The sequence below is a fragment of the Scyliorhinus torazame genome, chromosome 2 (assembly GCF_047496885.1).
Source record: "Scyliorhinus torazame isolate Kashiwa2021f chromosome 2, sScyTor2.1, whole genome shotgun sequence".
Classification (NCBI taxonomy): Eukaryota; Metazoa; Chordata; class Chondrichthyes; order Carcharhiniformes; family Scyliorhinidae; genus Scyliorhinus; species Scyliorhinus torazame.
In genome coordinates this window covers 246,857,817-246,870,384 of record NC_092708.1, presented here as the reverse complement: position 1 = coordinate 246,870,384, position 12,568 = coordinate 246,857,817, and the positions used below count along the sequence as shown (strand labels likewise).

The 12,568-nt window shown below is 39.9% G+C and overlaps 1 protein-coding gene across 5 annotated transcripts in view; it reads right to left on the bottom strand.

Moving 5' to 3' along the window:
• Window positions 1-12,568, bottom strand: part of pcnx1 (pecanex 1) — a 450,027-nt gene that overhangs the window by 192,949 nt on the left and 244,510 nt on the right. For all 5 annotated transcript variants that reach the window (XM_072486041.1, XM_072486049.1, XM_072486025.1 and 2 more), the window contains one exon: window positions 1,847-1,928. In XM_072486041.1, the coding sequence (XP_072342142.1) occupies window positions 1,847-1,928 (82 nt within the window). The remainder of the gene's footprint in view (window positions 1-1,846; window positions 1,929-12,568) is intronic.

Sequence of the window (12,568 nt, the reverse complement as noted above, 5' to 3'; positions counted from 1 at the left end):
CTGTGAAGCAATTGTGCTATCCACAATGCTACCGTGCTGCCCTTAAGAACAAATAAATCTACACTATATCATTTTACCGTAATCCATGTACCTATCCAATAGCTGCTTGAAGGTCCCTAATGTTTCCGACTCAGCTACTTCCACAGGCAGTGCATTCCATGCCCCCACTACTCTCTGCGTAAAGAACCTACCTCTGATATCCCTCCTATATCTTCCACCTTTCATCTTAAATTTATGTCCCCTTGTAATGGTTTGTTCCACCCGGGGAAAAAGTCTCTGACTGTCTACTCTATCTATTCCCCTGATCATCTTATAAACCTCTATCAAGTCGCCCCTCATCCTTCTCCGTTCTAATGAGACATTCGCAGAGGGCCTCAGCGAGCAAGGGAAGTGCCCATCTGAGGTTCAAACTTGAAAATATGTTCGGACTCCAGCAACTGGAAGATTTCGGATGTAGCCTCAACATGTCCCTGCAGCCATGAAAATCCCAATCCTAGTCTCCATTCATCTAATTTCTCTTTTTAAAAAAAAATATTTTTATTCAACATTTTTAATACATAATAAAACAGTAAAACAACTAAAAGTAACATTATCCACATCCCCCACCCCAACAGCTCATCTACTTTCTCTGATAACATTCCAAAATCTATGTGATGAAATCCATACCACACGTTTCTCATTCAAGCAGAATTTCCCTTTCCGTCCTGGATAAAGGATCCCAAATAGCTTTAGGTCTTCCATTTCAAACACAGACAAAATTAAATTTCTCTCAAATTATTTAGGCCAGCTGCAGCCACAAGTAAACTCTAAACTAATTCATTACCTTCCATAAACAACTGAGATGTGAAAGATACAAACCCAGAAATTACTAGTGCGACATTAGTATTCAAATGTTTAACACAATTGTGTGATATTAGGGCAGCACGGTAGCACAAGTGGATAGCACTGTGGTTTCACAGCGCCAGGGTACCAGGTTCAATTCCCTGCTGGGTCACTGTCTGTGCGGAGTCTGCACATTCTCCCCGTATCTGCGTGGTTTTCCTCTGGATGCTCCGGTTTCCTCCCACAGTCCAAAGACGTGCAGGTTAGGTGGAGTGGCCATGATAAATTGCCCTTCGTGACCAAAAAGGTTAGGTGGGGTTATTGGGTTACGGGGATAGGGTGGAAGTGAGGGCTTAAGTGGGTTGGTGCAGACTCGACGGGCCGAATGGCCTCCTTCTGCATTGTATGTTCTATGTTTATTACTTAGTGCACTTACTTAACAGAGTTTAAAATAAATTAATTAATGCCTCCATTAAAATAGTGGATGAAGTAATGCCATGCAAACACATTAAGTGTCATGGCTACTTCCATATCATATTTAAGGGAGGTATAAGCAAAGAATTTAGCAGAGATTTCAAAGCGTAATTTGGTCAAGGGGTTCAGATAATACAATGAATGAGAGATTTGAACAATAAAAACAATTAGCAGCTTGAAAATGACTGCAGCTTATGAAGAATATATGCCTGATAAAACACAAAGCAATGACACAGCAACAACATAGCACAACTGAGAAATCAGGAAACAAAAACTCAAGAGATTTATTAATGACAACCACAAGATGTATTGCCATGTTGGGACAATACTGTGCATAATACATACAAACCTATCAGTGACTTGCGTGGTAGTTGCCCACCTTTTGCCAGCAATGTTATCATCTCAGAAAGCAATGATTTCCATGACAAAACTACAATACTTCACAAGCACTGATGTGTACAAAAGAGAGCGTCACAAATCATACCGTCAATTTAATTGAGAGATTCAGAAGCTAGGATTCATTATTTTCTTTCTCAGCCTGGTTACGTACCATATGTTGTTTGATGTCCTTCTTGCAGCAGTTTCAAAGTTCACAAGTGACATGTCACAGCCCCCTGTTTCATACAGTTTGCCTGAAATAAAAAGATATGTTTAAAATACAGATCAGGAGGCAAAAACGTCCCCAAACACTGAAAAAAAAATCATTTGAATAACTACGATGAGTGCAGATTGGTATTACAAATGAAAAGGAGCTGATAATAAACTGCTCAATATTCTCTAGTCCCATCTCCAATATGACTTACAGTTAACATCGGTCTGGATTATATAACCCACAAAATAACACATTATTGTATGCCATCAAGCAACTTTCACAGAAGCTACTTTAAGCAGCAACACTTAGATTTAAACAGTAACATCCTAACTTCCTTCATTCACAAAGCTGTCATTCCATCTCTTTCACATAAATGTAATATTTGAAGGCCTTAAAATTGAGTGCCAGATTTTGTAAAATAAGGTGAGTGGTATGAAAAGTAATTTTGGCCTAACAAGCCCATTCATTCCATAGAGCTATGCAACCAATCTCATTTCCTGAGGGGCTGTGAAGTTTCACATTCATGCCCTCCCCCCTCCCCCCCCCCCCTTTCCCCCTCAACCCCACATCCAAAAAGAATATCTAACTGTGCATCCTAAGCTAACATCCTTCTTTTCCATGACATTTTCACAGTCTCTTTATTAAAAATAGCCCCCAGCTGGTTGAATCTCTCTATCAATAAATAACTGCTCAATTTCATTAGGTGTTAACAGCCAAAGTTTGAAATAGAGTTACCAAAATACATTTGCTACCACCACATATACACACAAACACCACCACCCCCCTCCTCCCCTGGGACATGAGGGACAAATGCATATCTTCAGCTGCCTTAAAGTGAAATAGTAGTGGGTGCATTTGAAAAATAACAACATGGTTGATCAAAAGAGACATTTTGTGAAACCACTGTCCACTAATTGGACTGTTCGATATTTTCCGTCATCAGCATTTGTACTTTCCCTTGTGCGACTCTTGCTAAGGCAACAGAAGACCACCATCAACCCCAAATCCCATCCCTTGCGCATGCTGAAAAGGCTTGAACTACAATTGCTATGTACAAACAATATTGCACTGAACATAGGCAGAAAATAATGGAACAGAAAAATGTAGATACAATATGTTTTGGAAAATCTTACTGATTTCTTCCCCACTTCCTTTTTAGTGGAAACATTTATTTCCCATTTCCCTGGGCTACTATTTATCTCTGTGGTAATTAATCTATGTTTTTTTCTTCTCAAGTTTGAACACATCTTTATAGGAAAACAGTAGGATAATCGGAAAATCAAAGTGCCAATTGGTTTGAATTCCCATAATTCAGATTCAACCTAGCCACAATTTACAGAATGAGTCAACTATACGCTAGGAGTGTGGTTCAGTCATCATGGAACATTGTTTTTTAATGCTTTGTGAATCATATGTCATTGCTTCGTATATTTCAAAAACGTTTTTGATGGCTTCTGTGCACATCTGATCAAGTTTTCATCACATTGTCCATTACCAAAGCTATGTTCAAGGATATTTTTTTTTACTCTCAAATTATTGTGCGTTGCCATGGGACATTATACTGTTAAATGTGCTATATAAATGCAAATTGCTGTTATAGTTGAACCTCACCGTGGGCCTTTTCCACTAACTCAAAAATTCACGAGTGCTGTGTCCTCCTTCCCATTCAGGTCCTTCTCCATTACAATGACCTCTTTTACTCATCATCCAAACTCCTAAATACACACTCCTCTCAATGACTATTTTGAGAACTATTCCATTCTGTGTTCATCATACATCCATTTTTAGTACGAGATCTGAATCAGCTTTACCTGCTTCATACACTTCAAAGGGACATTAAAAATCTTATCATTTGCAAATTTTTCAAAGACACAGTTCCATAGAATCCCTACAGTGCAGGAGGCCATTCAGACTATCGAGCCTGCACCGGCCCTCCGAAAGAAAACCCTACCTAGGCCCACTCCCCCGCCCTATCTCCAAAACCCTTGATCATGGCAAACCCACCTAACAACCTCCACATCTCTGGACACTATGGGGCAATTTAGCATGGTCAATCCACCTAGCTTGCTTCACATCTCTGATAAATCTAACCAACTTCAACTAATAACTTGATCACTTCACCGTTGGTCCTTCCCATAGATCCATGAATTTTACAACACAGGGAATCCGATTAGAACTAGCCAGCTGTGCCTTAGTTTAAAAGTGTCCCCATATACAATAAACCAATATTTTCAGAGGTTTCTGATAATGGTCAATGTTGACTGCCATTATCCTTCTGAACCTGACCATGACCTCAGAATTTAGCACAAGCACAAATGATCATAAAAAGCTCAAAGTTATGGCCTGTCGTTCACTGTTCCGCCATACGCTGCATTGTGGACGCGACCAACAAACCCACATTGCACCCCCTCACTCCACTCCCACTCCAACATTCAGCAAGATTAATTGATTTGGGAGAACATGCCCTTCTCTAATCTCATATCAATGTTAGAAACATAAAATGTCACGCCTTGTTCAATCAGGTGCAACTGGGGTTTTAATAGTAATATGAGCAATAAGTACAGTTGAACAGATCTGACCCTGAAAATATAATTATTTGTGGAATTATGTCTCCATTATGATATTTAAAAAAATAATTTAAACATCTCATTTCAACAAAGATTTTTCTAGAAGCTTCTACATCACCCCATATGCATTTCCAAATCTTTATTTTGCGCTGCGTAAACATTTTAAAAAGATAATTTGATTTTAGTGCTTTTCACTTCCTAACTGGTTGTCTGGTCTTGTGTCAGAATACAAAATTGTTTCTCTTCATAAACTTGGTGCCCCATCCAAGGCTGGCATTGAAATCTGCATTGACTGATTTTCTCATGATAGGTCATGCATTTTGCAGCTTAATTTTTCAACTATGGTCAGACACTAAGCTATCCTCTGTTTGAAGTCTGTGTAGAGAGCCTCCTTCAAACTTCAATGTTCTTCTCCGGGATTCTCTATCTGCTGCACAATTATTTGTCTGCTCTGCAATATCAACAACTTTCAAGTTTGAACTGGACTGTGCATCTGACGTTCCTTCCTGATACCCTGTTACTGTAATAGAAAGCTGGATTGGCAGGAATGCTGTACGCACCAGTGAGGTGGTAGCCTTGACAGCATGTGTTCATATGCGCAATCAACACCAGCTGAGCAGCCATCTTCAATGGTGTGCGATTCTATCCATGAGCAGGTTTGCCCCAGGTTAAGCTTGACTTCATCAGTGAGTGGTTGGTAAGTACAAAGAGTTTGGATCTTTTGGTCAAAAGTCAAGGGCCGGAGTTCTCCGGCATTGCAATTCACCTTTACCGCCAGCAACACGCCCCACCCGTGGGTTTCCTGACGGCGTGGGATGGCTTCAATGGGAAATCCCATTAACAAGCAGCAGGAAGAGAGATCCTGCTAACAGCGAATGGCGCACTGCCGAGAAACACCTGGCTGAGGGACTGGAGAATCCCGCCTAAGATCTATGAAAATGAATTTTTTTTGGCCACAAGTTGTTAATTCTAAAATTTGTATGTTCAGGGTTGAGGAAAGAATGAATCTGAAGCCAGCCTGTACCTCAAGACAGATTTATTTCCAAGCCTGCAGAGTAAAGATGCAGACTCTCTCAGAGAGTGTGGGTTTTTGCTATACTATGCAGGAAAAACAAAAAAATTATAAAAATTTGCAAACAAAAACTATAGGCTACCGCTGGATTTTAAAATAAAATTCAAAATTCCAAGATGGCGCCGGTTCGAGGTGACTCTCTGTGAGCTCTCACCTAAAGATCCTCTTCCTACATCTTTATAACCGTATGTGTTATGTCTGGTGCAATCTGCCAGGACCTTAAGCAGAACAATACTTTTCACTGTACATCGGTACACATGACAATAAATAAATATCACAAATTCCTCCCAACACCCAGTGTTAACACCTTTTTGTAGTCTTGTAATGAAGCCCAAACTTCCCCAATTGGAGACAGCTACTCTTGATTACCAACTTACAGCATGTACTCTCCTGCATAATTCCAACATAAAGTCAGGGGTCGACTATTACACAAGAGTGACCATTACTCAAGTATATAAGGTAAACTTCGAGGGTGTATAAAGATTTGCAATTGATGCTAAATCAGGTGACCTGACAAACTGTGATGAAGAATGCATTACAATGACGGAATGCACAGACACTTTAGAAGACCGAGCATTTATGGAACCGGTCTAGTCAATGAACATAGGTGTGAAGAGGTGCATTTTAGGTTGAAGAACAGAGTCTGTAAATACAATTTAAAATGGTAAAATTCCCAATGCAGAAGACAAACATAGAAATCTAAAAATGCAGATTTGCATATTTTACAATGCAGTACTACTGGTGGAAAAGTAGGAAGAAATGACGTGCGATTCTGAGGTTTTTTATAAACCCACTAAAGACTAAAGCAAGGGAATGATAACAGTAACTTAGTACAGCCTCAAAAAAATACTTCAAGTGAAGGCTAGGTTAAAATCTAGTTTAGAAGTAGAATTATCTGGCAGGAACAAAACCCCAAAATAACTTTTTTGAAGGGTAAATATATCATAACATTAAAAGATCCAGGAGCAAGTAGAAGAACTGGGATTAGATTAGATGGCTCATAGAATAATACAGCACAGAAGGCCATTTGATCCATCTCTTTTGAAGAGCATGTGGAAAATACATCATAGACCAATGTTTCTGTGCAGTAACATTCTAGCACTGGATAAGGAAATATATCAGTGTTGCCTCTTATTCAGCAGCTTGAGTCAACCCAACTGCACTAAAAGGTGTTGGAGGTTTTAAAAATAGCCACAACAGTGAACTGTGGTAGGTTTGTGGTAATGCAGGATTTAACGATTAGCAGTTGTTTAATCGACAACATTTATGACATACAGACTTGGTGCCGAGTAAGTTACAACAAATGTTCCATGTTGCAATACATGACAGAAGTTATTAAAGGACAAGCATAATTACGTTTAGATTGACTATTATAAACAAGAAGCATGATTGTTGATAAGGAAATTGACTCCAGAGTTTTGCAATGTGCTGGCTATTTCAGATTCTGTACATGGCACAGTTTATGAATTCTTGCATGCATTTTCAGAATGGGAGCTAAAGCATTTGGATTGCTCATTTTTACACAAGTAGTAAAAATAATCTAGTTTTGACGTGCCATTTCTCAGACAACTGAATTCTTCTTTACATACAGGTTAAATGCATCAACCAGACCGTCTAATCGGAAGGGCATGCTTTAAAAACAGTTGAACAATTCCTGGGAATAGAGTAATCTTAAATTTAAACAAAAATGTGAGCACAAACAGATAGCTTATTTATTCCTCCACTTCTTGCTGTGTATCATCTGTGTACTCAATATGGTCAGCTGACCCACTTGTACTGCACAACAGTAATCTTCCGTCTGTACCATTATGGCCATTTATTTTGGTCACAGCATCCTTTTAGCATGTTATCAGAAGTTGATCAGAGCCAATGTCTCCAAATGCAACTGCATATTGGAAATACCTTTCAGTTTTTTGGCTTTTCACTTCCATAAACCAAGCAATGTTTCGCTCCAAGTTCATTCTGCACCAACAATGGACTCAACCCTAGCATATGCTTGCTTTTCAACAATAGTTTTACTTTCAAACATAAAAACAAGTAAGTAACTGTCAATTAAAGCTATCTGGGCACACAAGAAAAAGCATTAATATTGATTTCTATTCATCTAAGAAGCCCCACAGATAAAGGGGGTTGAGTACCTCCTTAACTGAAACAAAAATAAAACGATTTGTGTCAACACCAGTGTTTTAAAACACATTCAAAGGTACAGAAAATCTTAGAACCTTGAAAGATGGCTAAAGTCACATAGGTCAGCCCGATTATGAAAATTCAATGAACTGCTAAAACACCTTAAGAGTTGTTTACCTGCAGTACAACATATATTTTCTATAATTCCCTCCTCATAAATGACAACATGACTAATTTGCCAAGGATGTGTAACATGTTTATCTTGATTTCACCTGACACTTAAAAGTCAATGTCTTTTTGTGAATAGTCAGTTCCACCATGCTGGAATATCTTTTAAAAGGAGTAGGAGGACTGTTCAAATTACATTTGTAATGTCAGCAGCAAGTACTAAAAATATTTGAAAGTTAAACACAAAAGGGTTTCTACTTCTGGTATTTTAGAATTGCCTAATTTTACAGTATTTTCCACGGTCCACTTTGGTGCACAAATGTTACTGCAGTCAACAAGAGGGGGCAAAAACAGTAACAGGTTGCTAATGGATCATCAAGTTTCATGGAATTTTGTCTAGATGTTGAAAGCTACATTCTTCAAGCAAACACAAAGAGATTCATCAAACAGCTAAAGCAAAACACAACACTTTCCCAACATTTTTATAACCCGTAATAATTACGATACCAATAAAATTTATTTAAAAAAAAAAAAAAAAAAAAAAAAAAAAAAAAAAAAAAAAAAAATCGCAACCAGTATAGCCTAAATGCAGAAAATGCTGGGAAAACTTAGCAGGTCTGGTAGCATCTGTGGAGAGGGTAGTGGGTGCCTGGAACTCGCTGCCGGAGGAGGTGGTGGAAGCAGGGACGATAGTGACATTTAAGGGGCATCTTGAAAAATACATGAATAGGGTGGGAATAGAGGGATACGGACCCAGGAAGTGTAGAAGATTGTAGTTTAGTCGGGCAGCATGGTCGGCACAGGCTTGGAGGGCCGAAGGGCCTGTTCCTGTGCTGTACCTTTCTTTGTTCTTTGTAGAAACAGAGTTAATGGCTGGAAGTTGCTGGTGTTATGCCGGCGACACACTTGCCCCGCGATTTTCTGGGTGGCGACAAGTGAATTTAACAGGAAGCCCCCATTGACAACGGCAGGACCAGAAGATCCCGCCACCAGCCAATGGGGGAATACCTCCCTCCACCGTGAAACATGCAGCGTGTTGTGCAGTGAATCCCTCCTAATGTTTCAAGTCCTTATGATTCTTCTACAGGCACTGCCAGACCTGTTGAACTTTTCTCCACATTTTTTGTTTTTATTTCAGATTTACAACATCCACAGTATTTTGCTTTTATTTGAGCCCAAACACAGCTATTCACAGCAGTGAATGATAAAATCATTTCTTGCACTGACCTCCAAATGCGAATTACTAATAAGAATTACTAATTACTAAAGTACAAACTCAATTTTTCCATTAATCATATTATGTGGGACACAAAGCAGACAACAAAAGCATAAACTGAACTTAGATATATCAAATAGATTTTAACAACCTCTATGTAAATATATAAAACTAATTTATTCACAAAATTGCAACCAACTTCCATTACGATGCCACTGGGGAAAGAATAATTTGTGTAGTTCAATTTTATCCTGAGGATTAGCAGAAGACATACAAGAGAAATGGACTGACACTGATTCTACAATTCCAAATGAATAGTACAAGTAAACAGAACATCTATTTGCTGAAGACCAGCGCTAGATGTGTCGACTATTTGTGCACTGCTTTCAAATTTACACTGCTCATAAACACAAATTTAAGTCAAGAAGCTGAAGATCAGGATAGTGATCAATAATTTGCCAGCATTCCTCCCAAAAAACAGACTTCATTTTGGGAGCAGAAGGCAAGGGTAGAAGGTGTGTTTGTGGGGCATGTGTAACACTGTGTAGAGTGCATCCTACAGTGCAAAGATGTGGGTGTACATAAGCAATTATTTCTGGGGTTTCATGCAGAGGAACCAAGTAGAAGCTAGGTGCTTCTTTACGGAAAGAAGGGTGAAAAAAAGAGATCTGCATTTTATACAGCACTTCTCAGTACCTCTGGATGGCCCGAAGGTTCACAATGTCAATGAAGTATTGATGAGGTATGGTCCCTGTTGTAATGTAGGAAACATGGCAGCCAATTTATTTATAGCAAAGCTCCATAAATAGCACTGCAATAATCATAGAAATGTGCAGCAAAAGAGGAGGCCATTCAGCCCATTGAACATGGGCTGGATCTTTAAAGAGCAATCATGTTTTTCCTCATGTCCCCACTTTTTTTCTGTAATCGTGCAATTTCCTCATCTTAAGGTGCCTGTCCAACTCGCCTTCAAAATTATATATGAAATGAGCTTTTACTACCTTTGCAGAGCGTTTGGCCAGCGGAGTGAAAATATTTCTCCTGGTCTTTGATCTTAATCTTTTTCCAAAGATTTTAAATCTATGCCACTCAGACGTACGTTTTTCCCTACAGCAACATCTATCATCTTGAAAACCCAATTACGTTACCACTTAACCTTCTCTGCCGTAAAACAAATAATCCTTTCTTTTCCATCCTCGCCTCATAACTCCAGTCCCTCATCCCCAGTAATTTCCTGACAAACCACCTCTGCTCCCTTTTAAAGGCTTTTACATTTTTCCTGAAGTGTGATGCCCAGAATTGACCACTATATTGAGGCTAAGTCACTGTTTTATAAAGTTCCAATACGATCCCTTTATTTTCACATTCTATGCCTCTTGCAAGATACAGTTTTTCCACATTAGTCCTCCCAATGTACATTAGTTCTGAATTCTCTGCACTGGACTGAAGCTGTCATGTTTTGCCCATTTAACAATTCTGAAATTTGTAACTATTCTCATTGTGGTCTGCCACATTATCAAGTTATCTACCATCTTCAAACTTTATAATGCTGCTCTCTATAGCCAACTCTAGACCGTTCATAAAAAATACAGAGAGTAATGGGCCCGAAGCTTTGGGAACACAACTGAAATGCAAACATCATTGCCCTTTACTTCCGGTTACTATAGCAATTCAGTATCATGCTATTTTTAAATGATGTTGTCTAACTGGTTAATGTTGGCTATGACACAGAGACAACTCCCTTGCCCTTCTTTGAAATAGTGCCATGGAATCTTTTATCTCCACATATTAGGACAGACAAGGGTTCAATTTACAATGCGTCTCATCGGAAAGATAACACCCCAGTCAGTGCAGCACTCCCTCAGGTTTACACTGATATGTCAGGCCAAATTTGTACCCAAGTCTCTTGAGCAGGGCTTGAACTCCCTGGGACTGTTTAGCACATGGTTAAATCGCTGGCTTTGAAAGCAGACCAAGGCAGGCCAGCAGCATGGTTCGATTCCCGTAACAGCCTCCCCAAACAGGCGCCGGAATGTGGCGACTAGGGGCTTTTCACAGTAACTTCATTTGAAGCCTACTTGTGACAATAAGCGATTTTCATTTCATTTCATTTCAGAACCTTCTGACTCAGAGGCAACAGCGTAACTGACTGAGCCATAGCTGACATAGTGAAAGAGATATAAATCCATAGCTAGAGCTTTGTGAGGGCTTCCTTTACACATCATCTAGTAGTGGCTGTTTTGTTTCTCATAGCATTGGCCCCAGTTGCGTAGAATTAAATATAAAAAGAGTAAAGATTAAAATGTGATAATCTGATACCCTCTAAACAGGAATAGAAGATGGTGCAAGTCTTTAGTCCCACAGTTTAACGACCAGCAGTATGGAAAATGACCATCACCGGACCAAAACAATAATCTCAAAAATGTACCTGTGTGAGTTTACTGTTGAGGCAATTTAGGGAACATGTTAAGGAACAAATTCAACTTTGGCAGGAATGCAAATTGGGGAGCAGCAGATGGGCAGCATGGTAGCACAGTGGATAGCTCTATGGCTTCACAGCACCAGGGTCCCAGGTTCGATTCCCTGCTGGGTCATTGTCTGTGCGGAGTCTGCACGGGTTTCCTCCGGGTGCTCCGGTTTCCTTCCACAGTCCAAATACGTGCAAGTTAGGTGGATTGGCCATGATAGATTGCCCTTAGTGACCAAGAAGGTTAGGAGGGGTTATTGGGGATAGGGTGGAAGTGAGGGCTTAAGTGGGTCAGTGCAGACCCGATAGGCCGAATGGCCACCTTCAGCGCTGTATGTTCTATTCTATATACTCCCCCTATATTCAATGGAAAAAGATGACTTCAAGGGAAGAAAAAATGTCAGGTGGCAATGATGGGCAATCCATTAACATCCATTTTGCATCCCCATTGAAGTTTAATTTAATCTGTGCTTCATCAAAGGCTGTAGAATATCAGGGCCCACTCCATTCATGCAGCTTTGCAGTGATTGCTATAATTAACAAGAGGAGAGGGGCATACTTTCATTTGCACAGGAGGGAGGGCCCGGAGACTGGAATGAGAAGGGGGTGCTGAAAGATTGGAAATGGAGTGATGGAGATAGAAAGAATCTGGGGACTTGCAGTCAGAGGAAAGAGTGTGGGTGAAAAGGAAGAGAAAAGGATGGGTGTGGGGCCCAGACTTTTCTGCGGAGCCAGGAGCAGCAGCATCACACGTGTAATAACAAGAGGGGCAGCTAATAAAGGCCTGAGCAAAAACGGAAAAACTTTTGTGGGTAGACAGTGAACGATTGCTTGCATTGGTGGGCAAATGAGGACAGATACTAAAGATCCTCCCTGTGCTCAGGGAGAATCACAAGCTCCAATACATGGAGGTGTCAAATGCAGGAGGGCCAAGTACAGCTGGCAGCAGCCCATAATATTGTTGGGGTGAGAGTTGGCAGGTTTACTTTCGCTAACCCACTTCTATATAAAGTTAAAAAAGGATGCATTTGTTGCCAATGCCATGCATGCACAGTTCTAGTGT